General features: G+C 39.0%; 1 protein-coding gene across 2 annotated transcripts in view; it reads left to right on the forward strand.

Annotated features, from left to right (window-relative positions):
- The first annotated feature begins 4,091 nt into the window (after nt 1–4,091).
- PDGFC (platelet derived growth factor C) overlaps nt 4,092–18,262 on the forward strand; it is a 118,675-nt gene continuing 104,504 nt past the window's right edge. Inside the window, exons 1-2 of one of the 2 annotated variants that reach the window (XM_072928448.1) lie at nt 4,800–4,924; nt 12,768–12,818. In XM_072928448.1, the coding sequence (XP_072784549.1) occupies nt 12,788–12,818 (31 nt within the window). In that variant the 5' untranslated portion in view covers nt 4,800–4,924; nt 12,768–12,787. Of the gene's footprint in view, nt 4,925–12,767; nt 12,819–18,262 lie in introns of both variants that reach the window. The other variant, XM_030271453.4, reaches the window with a different exon arrangement.

Below are 18,262 nucleotides of genomic sequence, written 5' to 3' on the forward strand. Positions count from 1 at the left end.
ATTAGTTTTAAATTATATTCTAAATTTTGCAAAATACCATTTTGCCTTTATTATGAACTTACAAGAATTATACAGGTACATTTGGAATATATGGGGATATAAAATTACATATGTATTAATTCATTTTTTCCCTATTTTTATTAAGGAATGAAACAAACTTTGGAGAGAAAAGTAAATCAATCCATCTTCTTTTCCCAACAGTGGGTTGTAGTCTTCCAAAGGTACATACATGTTTAGCTCTGACTCTTGTGAGACATGAATTTGATAGAAGCTACTGCATTTCCAGAGTTATATGTCTCCAGAAGCATTTTCCTTAAGTTCATCATGCCTAAAAATGGGTTTATATCTCAGCCTTTTGCTATTTTCCCCCCAAACACTATTTCTTATCCTATTCCTGACATAAGCATTTCTCACATGAGAAATGCTTATGTCATTGCAAACCTTTTGGAGGGAAAAAAAGTCTTTTTGAAACAGCATATTAGGAAAAGGAAATAGCACACTTCCTCACAGAACTTACTTGGGATATTTAGAGCTCCCTGAAATCAGTCTATAACTCTTGGCATCAACTCAAACCACAAAGGGCAGTCTGTGAGTATCGAGGCACCTTTCCAGCTCCAGCCCACTTGCAGAAGTGATGGGGAACCTTTCTTGTTGCAAAGTGGTGAAGGGACAAGGTGTGGAGCACGTGTAACTGTCCACCTCTGTGTGCACTGTGACCATTTGGTGTGGGGAAATATATTTGCTAATTTAAGTGAAGGTTTTGAAGATTGTGTGATGAATGCATGTTTTAATGGTAACCCTTTCAGTTAATAATAATCACAGAATGCCTTTTCATTTCAAGGATATTTATAGTTCAGGAAGGCTATAGAGTGTCACAGTAAGTCTGATATCCTAACAGGCCAAATTTCTGTTGCCTTCTATGGTGGCTAAGTCTCAACACAATAAATTCCTGTGGGATAATCCAGATAGTTCAAATTTTATTCTAGTAAAAGAAATACTCTTTCAAACATAATTCTCAATGAGGATCATAAAAAACAGAGCTGTAAAACAATCTGAAAGTATGTAAAATCAGTGAGGCTTTTCTACTGAGCAAAGTTGGCATCTCAGAATATCGCAATTTACAGAGAAACATCTGTTGCAATATTTAAGTTGAAAAATACTTGAGGCACACTTTACAGACTACATTACAAAACATTTTGGGAAAAAAGGTCTTTGGAAGTCAACCTCAGTGTCGACTAAATAATTGTGAGATGAGTTATGGTGAGGTGGCTGTTAAAAAAGACAAAAACTGAAGTGCAATTCTAATAATGCAGAAAACTTAGGAACATAAAGCTCTATGTAGTTAAAATTATTTATAATATATGTAGAAAAAAATGATATCTAGAGAAATTTTTACTGGGCATTGAGTCACCAGAGCTCTTAGCTGCATTGGTGCTGTGGTCCGCTGTGAAATTCAGTATGGGATGCAATATGCACTGGCAGGAATTATCTGAACTACACATACATTAGTTTGTCATAATTACTTTGATGTTTACTTTTTTAATGCCAATACACTTCCATGGGTTATTATATGAGTAGATAATATAAAAATGTAAAGGTATGACCATCAGATACTATATACAATGAAACATTATATTTTCATTCACTATTTAATGTTAGATTAGGCCTTCACTTGGAATGTCATGTTTTGTTTGTCCCGCCCCAAATAAAACACAACAAAAACAGATGGCACTTGAGAAACCTTAGAAGTATAGAAGTGTTCATGTGAAAACCATAGTAAAAATGCCAAGTGGGAAAGGATGTGATACAGCTGTAACACAGAGGGGAAGAGGTTAAAGAAGGCAAACATAAATTATTTCTTTTTAAAACTCAAGCACATACATATACCTGATGAAACCAGAAAGCAACATTAAAAATAAATAGTTGGTGATAAATGCTTAGGATGAATTTCAGAGAAGAGTGGACACATTTAAGGATAGAGATTATCTCATATGAAATTTTGGGTGGAATCTGCAACGAAAGAGTTTTTTAGAGAAGTAAAGTCTCAATGATCAAAAATATACCCTGACCTTTAATTACAGGAGATTTAGAATGGAAGGTTCCACCCTAGGCAGTGTTATTCCATAGTCATCCACTATGTGGGTTCTTGCATTTTCCTTTGAAAAGTCTGACCACAGAACTGTGGAATCATTTAGGTTAGAAAAGACCTAAATGACCAAGTACAACCGCAAACCCAGCACTGCCAAGTCCACCATTAAACCACGTTCTATGTGACATATTTACATAGCTTTTAAACACCTCCAGGAATCATGATCACCACTTCCCCAGGTAGCTTGTTCCAATGCTTCAAAACCCTTTCTGTGAAGAGGTTTTCCCTAATATCCAATCTAAACCTCCTCTGACCTAACTTGATGCTGTTTCATCTTGTCCTGTTGCTTCTAACTTGGGAGAAGAGACCAACCCCTACCTTGTTACAGCCTCCTTTTCAGGCAGCTGAAGGGAGCAATAATCTTTACCCCAAGCCTCCTTTTCAGGCTAGGACGACCCTACATCCACTCCTCATCAGAGCTGTGTGCCAGATCCTTCACCAGCTCCACCACCCTTCTCTGGGCATGCTCTAGCACCTCCAGATGAAACCCTGCTCTGATGCAGCCTAGATTTTTCAACGGATAGTTTATTTTTCATGTATATAGCATAAGACATTAGGTCCATGTTTTCCGGAGTGAACTTGCCATCGGTACTGCAAAGTACAAAGACTCCCACAAAATCCTCAGGCCATGAAGGTTAAGCTACAGTAATATTTCATTTATTTGATTTTAAAAACTCCAAAACACTGCTTGTACACTGCTTGAGTAGGAGACCTAGAAAGTTGTACATGTTATTTTTATTTCAATTTAAAAATAACAATGGTGAAGCCAAAAAATTATAAGGATAACAATAATAAAAGTTATTATTGTTTATTGTATTATTATTGTACTGCTTTGTGCAGTACATTTCTGTCTTCATGCTCTGTAAGTGAAGGGTTGCTATTTACGGTATGCTCCAAGTCTGCTTTTCAGAAGACAGCCCAGCTTGGCTGGACAGCTTTCAGTTGCTACTGGGAATATTTCACTTATTAGGAACAGAGGGGTTGTTTATCACTGTCTCAAGGGTTACTTTGGCTGAGGCAAAGAATCAGCTCAGTTATATAATGGAAAGAGTTGGGTCAAAGGATAAGAAATTTATGTAGTGTGTGCTTGAGATTCTGGCAATGCAGATTCAGTTTCTCTTTTATATATCTTGCACATATCATTGTTTTATAGGCCCCCCAAAAATATATATGGCTGTATGGGTCTCCTATCCATCCCCAAAACAACCATAGACCTATTGGTGCTGAAGTCAAAAATTTAAGAAACCCTCCCAAAACTTCTCAATCAAGACAAAGAGATTTTTCTTAATTGCTTCTTTTGCCTTCCTGGTATCCAGTTAGCTTTCAGTGTTGTTACCCAGACCCACCACATAGTCACAGTTCCAGTTCTGTAGCAAACTAGAAATGCCATCTCTAGCAAACATGTATATGGTTGCTGAACATCATCAGTCCTTTTAGTCCTCACCAGCATTAACAGGGGAATACTCCCTGACATAATCTCAGTTCTGGTTTCTGGTGAAACAGCAAAAAAGAACCCAATCCTGTCTGCTTTACTTCACCAAGTACCACGAGGCATTGCAACAAGCCAGGGACAGTTACAAAGAGTTGAACCTATGTTTCCATCTGCTAACATAATTGTTAGATGTCCCAGTTCAGAGTAATCAAAACAACTTCTGGTATAAAAAACCCCAAACAAACCCAAACAAGCAAAGAAAAATAAAGTATTCAGAGATTTTTAAAAACTTCCTCTCAGTATTTTAGTTCCCGCTACCAAGGGCATCCTTTAGACAAAATGCTTAACCAAGCACCAAGCTTTCAAGCACAAACCAAATTACCATAATAACAGCCCAGTAAACAAATACGGGTAAGTCAGCATCTCGCCCTAATTACCAAACACACAAACTGACTCCGGACAGCGGTGGGCTCGGGTCCTCCTCGCGGGCCGGCGGAGGGAGCCCCCTTCGCGGGGCACACGGTGCTGGGGGAGCGCCCCCGGTTCCCCTGCCAGCACCTGTTGCGCCGCCACTTGGCCGCTGGAGCGGGGCAGCGGCGGGGGCCGCCCGCCAGCCTCCTTCTTCCCACCGACAACTTCCCGGGGCGTAAACGGCCGCGCCAGGTGCCGCCCTCGCCGTGATGGGCCGGCGGGCGTGGGAGGGCGGGGGGAGCCGGCAGGCACGGCCCGGGCTGGCAGCGCGGCCGCCGAGCTGCGGGCGAGGGGAGCGCTGCTGTGCGAGCGCGGGCTGCCCGCCCCCCGCCCGCCCCCACCGCCTGACAGGTGCGCGCTCCTCCGCGGCCGCCCCGCACCGGCCCCGGCCGCTCCGACACCCGCCCGCCACGGCCACGGATTGTTTAGTCCTTGGGAAGCTGGTCTGGGTCCAGATTTTCCATTGATCCTTTCTTCTTCTTCTTTTTTTTTTTTCTTTTTTAAGAGAGAGAGGGAAAAAAAAAAAAAAAAGCCAAAGGAAAACAAAACCTGGAGACACAGAAGAGGGCTCTAGGAAAAAGTTTTGGATGGGATTATGTGGAAACTACCCTGCAATTCTCCGCTGCCAGAGCAGGCTCAGTGCTGCCTTCTCCCCAGCGGCGCAGCCCGCGCCGGGCGCTGCTGAGAGACGCCCGGGCCTCGGTGCCGCGCCGCCAGTGCCTGCTGTGCCGGAGCCCCTCGCCCCGCCGGCCCAATGCTCCTCCTCGGGCTGCTCCTGCTGACATCTGCCCTGGCCGGCCGGAGGCAGGGGGCCGTCGCCGAATCCGATCTCAGCAGCAAGTTCGCCTTCTCCGGCGCCAAGGAGCAGAACGGTAAGGAGCTGCAGCGCCTGCCGCTGCGCAGCCCGGGGCAGGGCGGGGGCGGGCGCCCGGCCGGCGCTGAGCGGAGCGGAGCTCTCCTCTCCTCCCGGCTCCGCTCCTCTCCTCCCGGCTCCTCTCCTCCCGCCGCGGCGCGGGAGCGCGGTCCCGGGGCGGTGGGCGCGGGGGCAGCGCGGCTCTGCCCGCCGGCTCCGGGTAAAAGGGCAGCCAGCGGTCCGGCGGCCCCCCCTCTTCTGCGCTACTTGAGGTGCAAACCGTGCCCCCTTCCCGTCCACCGTCTTGCCCTGCTAAGAAACCAAACGAACTGAAAACCGGCAACCTAAACCCAACAACGAACCGCGCACCTTTGTACCCTAAATGCTTGGCTCTCGGGGGGTGGGTTTTTGTGTCTGTGCGTGAATGAGTGGTGTTTTGTACGGGCTGGAAACGAGCTAATCCTGCATAGGAAATGAGAATTACTTTCAACTTTCAAGTGTACCTGAAATGTTTAGAAAACTCTCAAAAGCAAGTTCCCCTGGGCTGGGGCTGTGCAGAGCTGGAGAAAGACTCCTTTCATACAGCAAGGGCAGCTTCGGGGTGTGTAATTTGCTTAGCCTCTGAACTCCATATGATTTACATTATTCAGATTTTTAAGCGCCTTTCCTCTTGATCTGCTATTATGAAGTAATTTTAAAGAATACTTTACAAACTGTAACGTTATATACTGCATGAAACCACACTTACTGTAGAATATCCAAAATTAAGGCTGTTTTCATACATTCGTGGAAACCCTGGTATTTAATGTACGGGGTGGGGGGCGGGGGGGGGTGTGTTTGAAAAATTTAGTACTTAGCATGTCAGCTAGAACAAGCTTTCTCCCTGGGCACAAACCAACACAAAAGGCCAAGCTGGGAGCTCTCAAAACCCTCTGAACTGTAATGAAATAAAGCAGAAACGCAGATTCAAGACTAATTCAATTCTCTCAACTTTGAACTTGGGACTCCCCTGATAAAAGTATTCTATGTCACATCTTCTAATAGAAAGCAAAGTTTCAGAGACCTCTGCGAGTGTTCTTTGAGTGGGTAGAATATGCAGTGCACTAACAAATTTAAAAGAGGGAGATTAATACTGCTGTGGCCTGTTAATGTGATGATATATGGCACCTGCAGACTGCCGGAGCTGCTGATCAAAGAGCAGCATGGGGATCAATCTCTAATCAGAGCAACTGTGAAGGGCCAGAGGAAAGTGATCAAAAGACTTAGAGACCAGGCTGTTCTGACAGGAAACCAATCAGACTTTGTGCACAGTGCAGGAAATTATCTGCTCTGTGTGAGAAACTTTCTACCCCTTCCTATCCTACCTGGTGTTTGGAGGCTTTAGGGCACCAGTTTGTGACAAAATGGGCTTGGCAATTATATACTGATGTCTTGTGCTGTTATGCTGCCTTCTCTTAAATTTGCATGGTGTGCATATGGAGCTTATCAACACACAGAGTATTGTCATTGCTTTGCTTTAACTTTGTCAGGATTGGAAAAAACCTGCTATGCTGTCAATCTCCTCTAAAAGGTTTGTTCCAGGACTCCAGGATAACACAGCTGGGCCCTGAAAGGCCTCCAGGGTGCAACAATGGGAGCACAACAGTGTAAAAGGTAGATCATACAGCAGAGAAGCAAAACTGGTGTAAATAGGTGTAAGTATATGTGACAGTGCAAACTAGATTCTGTTCACATATATCAGAAATACAGTGGCCTTAGGTCAGGCTTCAACTGGTTTGCAACTAAATTTGGCATGCTCTAAGATACATTCACTACATCTTAAAACAAATGCAAAGCCAGGAGAAATTTTATTAAAAGAAAAAGAAAAAAGTGTCCTGAAACTCTATTATGTGGTAGTTTATACTCAGAATAGTCCAGGTTCCTCTTGTAGCTTACTTTAAGTTTGCTTTGTAGTTGTTGAATTGCAAAACTTAAAAAAATTAGCACAAGTTTAGGTTTAGCTAAGTACCAACTTCTGATTTTTCTTAACTGATTTTAATTATTTGGGGGATCAGTAACACTAGTTGAACCAGTTCTTACTTGATTTAATTAGAGTGATTTTTACACTCTGCTGCAATCTAAAGATTGTATAGCTTTTAGCTAGAGGCAGGTTAAAACTCCCTGGAGTATGAGAATGAGATATTGCTGTTCATGTGCCAAATAATCTCTGGTCAGGAGAGAGGGAGATTTTTTTTACTCATGCAGTCTACAAATAAAAACTCTGTCTTCAACTTGTAAAACTGCTAAGTGGCCAAGAAGTTTTGCAGTAGAATGGATTTCAGTGTTACTCAGCTGTACACATGGGTGCTATAGCTATTTCTTCAAGGAGATGCTGAAGATGCCTGTGACCATTTATTAATTCAATGGGACTACTTGTGTTTCAAAGGATAAAACATGTGCTTAAGGATTAACTAATATTTACTTATTTAATAGCTGAATTGTATTAACTTCAAAATTACAATTTGACTCATTTGCTAATTGTTTACATAAGAAGATATCTTGGTCTTTTTCTGCATAGTGAATATTATTTTGGGTGGCAATTTCCTAGTGTAAATATTTTTTTGCAATTATAAATTAAATATTTTAGAACACAGTGTTTTGCTGGTACCTCCTGGAAATTCACTGTGTTGGTTGTTGTGGGGCCAGTGTAGCTCCATTTGAAACCACTGAAAACTACCTCCATGTTTTTATTTGCCTGCCCTCTGTTATAGTGTGATTTTGTTTTAACAGGTTTATTTGTAACTCTGCTTGACAGCAAAGGGTTTTATGTGATTTTTGTGAAAAAATCCTATTTATGTTTAATGTTTTTATTTTATTCCACTGAGTAAATAATAATCTGGAGGATCAAAGAAATTTATGCAACAGTTTTCTGGAAAGTAAAATAGTAGTAAATAGTGCATGTAATGAGGGCTTCCGTTTATCTGGATGGATTTCATTTCTACAATTCTTTGTCACATTATGCTTTGAAGGGTATTTCATACTTAGGTGGCTTTATCATTTCTCTTATGGCCCTTTAATGTATTTACTACAATTTTTCCATATTGAAGCAAAGAATCAAGAAAAATTCAATGCTCAGTTTCTTTTAAATCACAAAACTGATTGTCTTATATTGAATTTTATTAATTGTATGGTTTACTTCTACTTTCTTCATTTCTATCTACTTTTGACTGCTGGTTTTGATGTAGTATCTTCATGGTGTTTCTGCAGCTTCAGAAATGTCTGAGGGGGCATTTGTAGGTTGAGTAGGGGGCATTGGTAGGTTGAGTACTGCAAATTACTTAATTCTAGTGACTTTGTTAGTCTTGAGTGCACCTGTTTATGTGATGTTAGCTTGATCTGGATTTGATTACAACATGAGATGGCAGGAGAATCTAAGACCTGTTTTCTTGGATGCCTGAGAACAAGATGCAATAAATGCTTAAGGTACTTTTGCTAAGCTATCAGCTGTTTTCTATGAGAAATATGAGTGTATCTATAGAAACATGTAAAAACTACTGTTGGATGCCATAAGCAATGATGTGTACAGCGTGGTGTGTACATTTCAAGTGTAGTACTGAATGACTTCAGAAGGCCAAGAACCTGAAGTTAGTTAGAAACTCACCAGGACCAACTAAAAAGACTGATTTTCCTGCAGGCAGTTTCAAGTATGAATGAACTGCAGTAAATAGAGTTGCTGAAGTAAATCTTAGAAAACTGAAGTGCTTACTTGATTTATGTCAAGTCTGCAGCACAGTTAATGTGCCTGTCATGATCTGTCTTTTCACAGATCTCAAAAGGAATTAGGTTAGTTTTCTCCTTTCTTCACAGGAATGGAAACTCCTAATAATAAGTTTCATTAACTGAACACTTCATAATCTGTTTCTTAAATCTTCTGACATGGGAAAGATTTATGTAGCTTAAAAAACCCAAACTGAAAATATGTCCTTGAGACAGAGTTTGAAACTTGCATATTTCAGGCCATCCTTAGGAAAAGCTGGTGGATGCAGCTGGAACTGAGTGAGTAGCTGAAGTGCCAGAGGAAGGTTCTCGAGGTGATGAGAATCACCATGCCTACTCTGAACCACAAGAGGATCCCCTGATTTGTGCATGGCCAAAAAGAGCTCCCAGGTAATTCAGGGAGCGGGACAGCATCACAAAAATGGGTTTCTGATTAAGTTCCTTTAACTTGGGCTGAACATCAGGAAAACATGTGAATATCCAAGTGATGCAGCACATTGAATCCTTACAGACAGGAATGTCAGTGCTTTTGCTTGAAAGCAGAAAAAAAAATGACTACAAAATTCTCTCTTATAACTGAAGATACTTTATCATGGTGTAATGCCACTTCCACTGGCTCATGTTGAATTAAAGAGTGCCAGCACTGCTGGGTAGCAAAAATTGTCTTAGTTTTGAGAAGATAAGAATAATATTTGAGCTGTGTCATCTAAATGGGAAACTTGATGGCTATGCAATTTTTTTTTTCAAGTCAAATCTATTTCTGTCTGGTCCAAGGCTTGTTTTGAAATGTTTTAAAGCTGTTTTCCTGGAAAGTAATGAGTTACAGCACATCCTCTTTTGACTTTAAACAGAAGATTGTGACAAATTAGAGAAGCTGTTCAATGCAACAACAAATTGCAGAGGAAGAAAATTTTTAAATTGGATTTTTTTGTGTTTGTAGTTGACTTCTGGTATGTTGTTTGCCATTCAGCAGAGTGATGCTTGGGACTTCTCCTTAGTCCTGTTGTTTCTCTCAGTGTCTTCTATTAGGTAAAATAAGGGTTTTAAAAGCAGTCTTTTTATTCCTTGTCTCAAATATGTAGCCATTCCAACCTCTCCATGTTTTTTTATTTTTTAGGGTTGAAATTGAATTTAGTGTAAAATGGAGCCTTGAATAGAATTTAGTGTAAAATCTTACTTTTGCATTAATTAGTTCCTGTAAAGTTGGCAGACTGGACTTCAAAGCTTTGTTTGGGGGGTTTTTAGTTTATCTGTCAGTCAGATAGAGTTTTGTAATGGAGAAGAAACATGAGGCATACCTTGAGTCAGGGACAGCTATGTTGCCAAAGAGCTTATGTTCAACTTTTTCTTCCCATAAACATAATGTCTTTTATATCCTATAGCTTTTTCTGGACCCTTTGAGCCTTAATTATTACATATTAACATGTAATAGCAAAGTACTGGTTTACATCATACAGCAGTGGTTGTGAGTTATAGCAGTGGTTTTGGGGGTTTCTGTCTCTGTTGGGTGGTTGCTGCTTTTGGTTTTTGCTATGTCTGGCAGTTCCTGGTTACTAGAAAGAGGATGTGCTGAGCAAGCCCACTTCCTTTATTGGGAAATGAGCCTCTTCAATGGCTTTATAGATAGCTCTTGGCTTTGCCAGAGAGCCATGCCTTTGCTTTTTAGTCCCAAAGTGCATGCCATGGGAAATACTCTTCTTGGTGTGTAAGCATCTTAAGAATTGGCCTGTACAGATGTAGTCTTTTAGCAGAAACCAGTGTGACTTAGAAAAAGTTACTGGAACAGAAAGGAAATAGAGCTTACGCGTAGAAACATAGTTATTTTAGTAGCGCTTAAATGGCTGTATGAGTGCTTTGTTGTTTCAAAGTTTCTGAGATATTAATTACATGTTAAAACTTACTCAGCCCTGTCATTCCTTTTTGGGGAGAACTTTTTCAGCTTGTGTTTTAATGTGAAATGCTTTTATTTAAGTAGGTAAGTGAAAATTCATAATGTGTTATTGTGAAGCTAAATTATCAACTAGTGTTTTGAAGGGGCTTTCTTAGTCTGTAGGATGTTATTTTAATGTGACAATGCCTGGAAAATTTGTTCCTGGCTCCATCTGTAGACATCCTAGCCTTAGGGCTCATCTGTCTTCTGATTACCTCTTTTTGGGATTGTTCTACTGAGATTTTTGAAAGAAATCTTCAGTGTTAACTTGGGCTATTTGTGTTTAATTTCATGATTCTACAGCATACTAAGTAGTCTTTTTATGTGTGAAGGTACCTCATCTTTACAAAGCATGTGTGCAATAACAAATCACTACATTTCCATAACTTAGTCAGTTTCCACAGCAGTTGTTTGGCTGAGTGACAGAAAGCAGGACTCTGGATGCTCTGGGAGAAAGTCTTACACACAGAGAATATAAGAACTATTAAAAAAACTAGTATAAACAAAGGAGAAAGCCCAGCTAATTCCTCAATCTCCTGCAAGCCTTCTGCATGAGGGTTTGCATGTGCTGTTTTTTTTTTCTGATCTTAATTTTCTTCCAGCTATACCATCTTTGTTGAGCACACCCTCAGTTTTGGACTTTGGTGTTCTCCCTGCATAGGCATGACCTAATATTTGCCCTGGGCTCTGACCCTGCTTGGCTTCTTGCCACAAGTCCTATGAGTGTGTGAATGTCTTGCCACCTCCAAACCCTGGCAATGTGCTTTCACCTTTGCTGACCAGCTAATGTTAAAAGAACTCCTCAGCTGTTTAGTTAAGTCTCTTTGAGCCACTGGATTATTATTTCACTGTGTGGCTATTCTCATTCTCATGGGCTAATTTAAGACTATGCAAGTTAACGCTACAGTGAATATCTTCACAGTGATGGTTGCTGCTTTTGTTTTTGGAATTTTGTTTTCTTTCTGCCATTTTTATATGCAGGTGTTTGGATCTGAAGAAAGAGGATATGAATTAACCTCCCTTTAATCCAATACAATGCAGGCAGAAATAGAAATGAAATAAGAAAATTTTCAAAGGTTATTTTCCATGAAGTGGCATGCTTTTATACTACCAAGAATGAGACATCAAGGGAATAATCAATAACATATTTTTTTTCTGCAGGAATTTGCCTTTTAGTGAATTAATCCCCATAAATTATTTATTAAACTTGCCATTTTGCGGTAAATTCATTCAAGGTATCATTATAAACATGGGTGTTTTAAGGAGATTCTTCTAGGCTGAAGGTCACCTCCTCCTACCTCCCTGAGAACCCAAAACACTGAAATTTCTCATTAAATTAGTTAAAACTGATTATTAACTGCATTAAAATAGCATACAGGCATGGCTTAATTTGATCACTGTTGTACTGATTTCTCCACACAAAGTGGAAGGTACCACTGAGTCTGAATAAAGCTTGGTAAAAGCAGGCAGGCTGGGGCTTTCCTTTGGTCATGTATTATGGTTGGAATGAAAAATCTTTGGTTTTAATATTTAGGGCTTGGTTTTTCTATATGAACAGTGCTGTTGGTTGGGTACCTATCTTAATGTATTCCCTATGATACAACAGTACTACTAAAGGAAAGCAGGGGAGTCTTCCCAGTTTCAACAAATGTCTGGCATAGCCAGTGATAATTTTGGGTGCTGGATCCCTTATCCCTTTATGTGGCTTTTCTTGAAACCTTAATCTGTCTGTCTCAGGAAAAACAAAGAATGTCTTGGGAAGAGGAAACAATGTTGTTTGTGTTTTCTGTACAATTAATTAATTTTTAAATTGCTGCTGCTGTAGTATTATTATGAATTGGCAATAAATCATGTAAGAAGATGGCGGGGGGGGGGGCAGGGAGTTAGATGCTGCAGTTAATTAGAGAATTTGTCCTGTAATCTGATAAATGGGCTTCAAACTAGGATCAAGCAGTAAAAGGTAAAGGAGTGGTGCCCCTTTTGTAGTTTCAATACTCTACATCCTTAAACCATTATTCAGTTTGGCACATATCAGCAAAGTTGTACGTTTCTGTGTGTGCAAAATACTAGGGAGTGTAATGTTTGAAGAGTAGTGGAAAATTGATTTTGGAGATGCTCTTAACACACCTTCTCTGTCAATCTGTAGCTCCTAATTTTCTCTGTGCCTCTTTTTCAGCATTATTTGTTTAAAAGCACATGAAGTGGGAAAATGACCTTGCTGGAAGAGGTACTAAATTCTCAATTAATGCACAGTATCACTTGTTTCAATTGTTATCTTTAGTTATAGTCTTTTTCACAAAACTCAGTTGTCCAGTCTTTTACTAAACTATTATTTAGGGAGCTTCATTGGATGAGCTATTGTATGATAGCAGCTAGAATATCTAAGTTTGATTTTTTTTTCCTATTTTATTCATTTTTCTCCCCCAGAATAATTCTCTGTGTAACCATCCAACTGTGTTCACCCTTGTTCCAAACAATCCAAGGCATTAGTCCTAGGGGCTCCAAGTTCCTCCTTGGATTGACAGAGAAACCAGAACTCATTTAATGCAATAGCTAAACATTAAAAAAGACATATGGCACAGGAAATTCTTTTTCTGTGTGTGAAGGTATGGCATTTCCAAACTGAAAGTGTTCTGACTATTTCACCGGTAGTGGAGAGTTATATGAGGCCACTTCCATCTGCAGAGAATCTGTTTCACTTGCTTGTGGTTCTGGGGCTAGTTCAAATGCTCTAAAACAAAATAAAAGGAATGGATGTAATAACTTCTTTATGGAAAAGTCATAAAAAGCTACAGGGCCATGTAAACAAATTGGGTCATTTACAAGACGTTTAAGTGATGGATATTCAGTCCAAATTCAAAGGTGTGGATTAGGTTTTTACAGTCATCTTGACTGAATTTTGCCCTCAACAAGATTTTCTTTCTCTGACAGGAATGCCTTTGACACTACAGATGACAAATTTTCAGAAAAAAGTGTCTTCAAACATTTCAGTACATTCAGGGTAAAGCCAAGATGCAGGAGAACAATTCAGTACTGTGATTTGTTATTTTTCTGGGTGAATGGGGAGCCTTTCTTAATCTTCATGGTTACACTGTGAAGCTGTAGTGGAACTTTGTAGTATTCCCAGGGAAAATCAACTGAAAGAGTTTCCCTTCTGGATACAAACATGCCTGAACTAATTACAAAGCAACCATTTTGGCTCTCTGCTCTGTCAGTATAAATAGGTTTGCACAGAAGAGCGGTGACTGATCCAAGCCAAGCTGTGTTAGTCACAGAAAAGTGTGTTGTATCTCATTGAAGCACTGAACATCTTATCCATGGTGTGTCACCTCGCAAGGCCCTCCCAATTTTATCGCTTGTTGGGGAGAAGTGAAAAATACGATAACTACAGCTTCTGCATTTTAAGATACATTCTGTGGGTCATTTATTTGCTTTGATGTTTATTTGCCTTCTCATGAGATGTGCTTGCTCTCTCACTCCCAAAGCAACTTCAATTGCCTTTCATAACTCTTCATGCACTAAAATCTGCAGATCATTTCAGAAAGAAAATAACTTTGCTAAGCACAAGTCTGGAATTATTAGTAATTGACTGTACATGAGTGAAGCTCTCTGGGGATGTATCTCTCTTGTGCTTGATAATGTGCCTGTGAAACTAACAGTTCTTACCTGGATAGTGTGCATGTGGCATTATGCAGCATTCTAAGAGGTCCTTCAGAAAGCAATTCGAATTAATGTTGCATCAGACAGTGTCAAGCATAAAAGGTTTATATGTGTATTATTGACAATTTGTGTTTCAAAAAGAAATTTTGGGGAAGTGATCTATCTTAATATTTAAAGACTTCCATGTCTTATTACTTCGTTGGTCTGATGTTACACAGGGAGATTCATACCTATGAACATTTCTGTTTCTTGTGAAACTATAATGGATCTGAAAGGGAGGTAAAACCTCTTAATTGACAGCTAACAAATAATGGCTCCAAAACAAACATTATCTCTATAAAAGGAGATTAAACTGTTGGATTTGACCTTGCCTAATGTTTTAAAGTATGGCTAAAGATTCTTGATGGTCTTGCTTTATTTGTGTCATTCAAAAATCCCAGGCCCAAGGTGCGCTGTATATTTATAGGCAGACTGGAGTCTGAAAGCTTAAATACTCTAAAAATTTCTGCTAAGCACTCACTGTATTTCTCACAGTATTTGCCGTTATGAGAAGTCCCAAAGTACTTGCCTGTAGTGTTAATGCAGCTTTGGAGATTGAACTTGTAACAGTTGAGTCTTTCAGCAATCCTTACCTGTCTAAGAGCCTTTATAAAAATTGGCATAAGATGCTGAAAACAGCCTTTTTTTTTCTTTTGGTTTTGGTTTTTTTTTTTGTTTTTTCCTTGGGAATCCTTTTTTTATACCTGTTCTCAGTACCTGCAAGAACTGGTATGTGTGTAGGGAAGTGGGTGTCTATTATCATAGAGTTTGAGTTTGATACATTGTGAAGGCTGACCTAGAACAGAGACTAGACAGAGCTAAAGAGTAAAGCAGGTATTTATTAAGAAGTCTCAAATAGATCCACCCTGGGCAGCACAACCCAAAATGGCCATAAAATGGAGAACAGATCACAGGTCTCACACTTTTATAAGTTTTGGTCCATTTGCATATTGGAGCTAATTGTCCAATTACAACTTTAGCCCATGAAGTCCCATCCTTCTTGTTTTCTCTCTTCAGTCCACTCTTGTTTATGCTCTTGGACCTGAGATCTGGGTCAGCTGTCCTTGGGTCCCCAGCTAGAGAAGGAATTTTTTTGTCTACCTATTCTGTGGAAAGAGCTTACTGTCCCCTAATACGAGCCCTAGACTTACACAGTAAAGCAAAATACAATTTGAAAAATATAAAAGCTGAAACCTGAGGCATCAAGTTCAATAATTTTCATTTGAAGAGAGACCACTGTGATTGTCTTTGATATTACCTAACACCTCAAGAATGCCACACCTCGGCAAAGTATGACAGTAAAGAGAGCCCTGTTGCTTAAATACCTGCCTCATTTGCAAAACTTTCATATTGCTTGTGGGGAAAAAGATGGTTTTGTATAGTTGTCAAGTAGAAAGATAAACATGTTTCTAAAGTGTGTGCCTGCCTTATCAGCAAGAATCTTACAAAACACTGACGTGCCTCATTTGTCAAGATGCATGTGGAGGTTGGTGTAGTGGTAATACCCAATGAAGTAGCAGTGAAATGTTTCCAAATAGTTATTGCTTTTAACATAGTTAAAAGAGATGAAATGAAAACTCAAATTTTTCAAAAAGTGAGAATCTGATAATCTCTTGGTTTAAGTTGACTTGGGCAAGCAGTGGTGAATATTGGAGCTAAAAGTATTTTGAATTAATTCAAGGTGGGCTATCAGTGTGTTAATAGGTCCTACAACATCCAATAAATTGTGTAGAGTTTAAATAGTAATCTTTTATATTTACATGGAGGTCAACTAATGCTAGTTAACATGACAATATTTACATTTTATTTTCATTTTCTTGCGTTTGGGAAGAATGGAATCTTCTCTGCTTTTCTGCATGTCAACTGTTCTTAAAATCATTCAATTCCAGGCAACAGTGGCTTTTGAACATGTGTATCACTGGCCACATCCAAGCTGCATGTTGAGCTCTCTGCTCCACAGAGGGATAATGTGTGGACGCAGAGGTTTCACAGCATCTGTTTTTTGAATTTGTGTGTACCCAGATGTTGCTACTGAATACAGACTATAGGAGCTATTGGTTTCTGGGTCCTGATTCCTTAGCCCTACTCTAGGATCTTCTAAACCAACTCTGGAATATGTAGGACTTGTTTTTGTTTGGCTTTTTTAGTGTTTTAGATTTATTTTTTTTTTTAAGTGCGTGATCATGTATTTGTTAATAACTAATTTATTAAAAACAATTTTTTATTGCTGCCTCTACTGCAATCCCTTGGCTGATTTAAGACTTCAGAGTCAACTAAAATACAATTATTTTCAGAGGTAGCTGGTTTTTCTGTTACATTTTTCCTTTCCATTAGTTTGCTGAATATTTATTACTTTGAAGCTCAAAGTCCACTCTAAAAGATATCTTATAACATACTTAAATAAAAATAAACTGTTATCAACAATATTAATTTCTGTCCCTGCTTCAGTCAAATCCTTAACATAAAAGCAGTTCTAAAGTTGCTAATTGCTGTAAAGTATGACATTATATTTACTAGCAATTTATTATGCATACTAAGTATGTATCGTTTTTTTTTATAAATAGTGTGTTACCAGCTGACTAGCTCTAATCCTTGAACTTTCCCAGTGACAGTAGTTTGGATTGCATAGATGTAAAAGATGCAAAGATGTATTGTGGAGTTGTTCCCGAAGATACACAAAAGGGCTTGACCTTGTATGAGGAATTCCATTGAAGCTGGGAAGTGATTTGATCTAGTTAGAATGAAAAAGTTACATGATGTACATTTTCAAGATCAAGATATTGTCATTAATTCAAAGACTGGAAAAGGGAAACATCTTGATGACTTCTTTTTCAGATTTTTGATATGTCCATTAAACGTGAAATAAAACTCAGCAATTATATTCATGTTTACTATGGTAGCTGTCTCTGTCTAGTTATAAAAATAACTTACTGCATCTGAATTACTTCTTATCTGAAAAAAACCCCAACTAATAATGGTTAAAGTGTAATAAAGCTTATTCATGTAAAATAGTATTTGAAAGATAAAAGCTAATCATGCTTTCATATTTTGAGTTTTATTTTCTTTTATAACTTTCTTATACTCAGTAAGCTAAGGAATCCAAGCTGTATGCTGAACAACAGCATCTTTACTCCATTTACAGTAAAATACTAATAGAAAGATATGAATATCTGTGCTCTTGTTAAAAATTCTTTAAAAACTGCAACTACCCCCTTCATGCTTCTGCCTTTATGGCAGGGGAGAAATGCTCTTTTTTGCAATTGGCAGAATAGTTGAACAAGCTTGAAAGCCTTAAAGCATAAAGGAAGTGGTATATGTTGAGAGGTAAAGACAGAAATGTGAAAGAAGTCTGTGTTGAAAGTTAACAATAGAAGAAACCAAGATCCTGTGACAATACTACATGGAAATTGTTTTTCTCTGTCTCTTTTTTCCTTTCTGTAGTAGGAGAATGAACAAAAGGGCTCCAGCAAAGTAGCTTTTTGATGATTACTGAATGGGGTTAATTATTTTTTTCATCCTGTTGTGCATGAGGAACTTATTTTCTACTTCTAGATTGTTATCACCTGATTTTTCCATCATGTAGAGGTATGTAGAAGGGGAGTTTGGAAGATATTTTCACTGGAACAGTACGTGAAGCTGTAAACAGCAAAGAGAGTGATCAGTTCATAAACACTGCAATATACTGGCTTGGTTTGTCCTCAGCATTACTGACAGCTCTTTTTGATGGAGTGTTCCTCAAAACATAGGATATGTACAGTGTTGGTGGTTTAAACATGTAGTTAATCAGGGCTCATATTTCAGGGAGTGAAGAGAGAAACATTCTTTCAGCTGTTACAATTTTTTAATGCTAAAACATTTTTTCAGTGTCATATAAGCAATTATATGTCTGCAGATAAAGTAGGAGATGCTTAGGTTTATTTTATCAATATTGGATTCATAATATGAGCAATCTCCACTTTTCTGTGGTTTTTT

Source organism: Taeniopygia guttata, chromosome 4, assembly GCF_048771995.1.
Source record: "Taeniopygia guttata chromosome 4, bTaeGut7.mat, whole genome shotgun sequence".
NCBI classification, from domain to species: Eukaryota; Metazoa; Chordata; class Aves; order Passeriformes; family Estrildidae; genus Taeniopygia; species Taeniopygia guttata.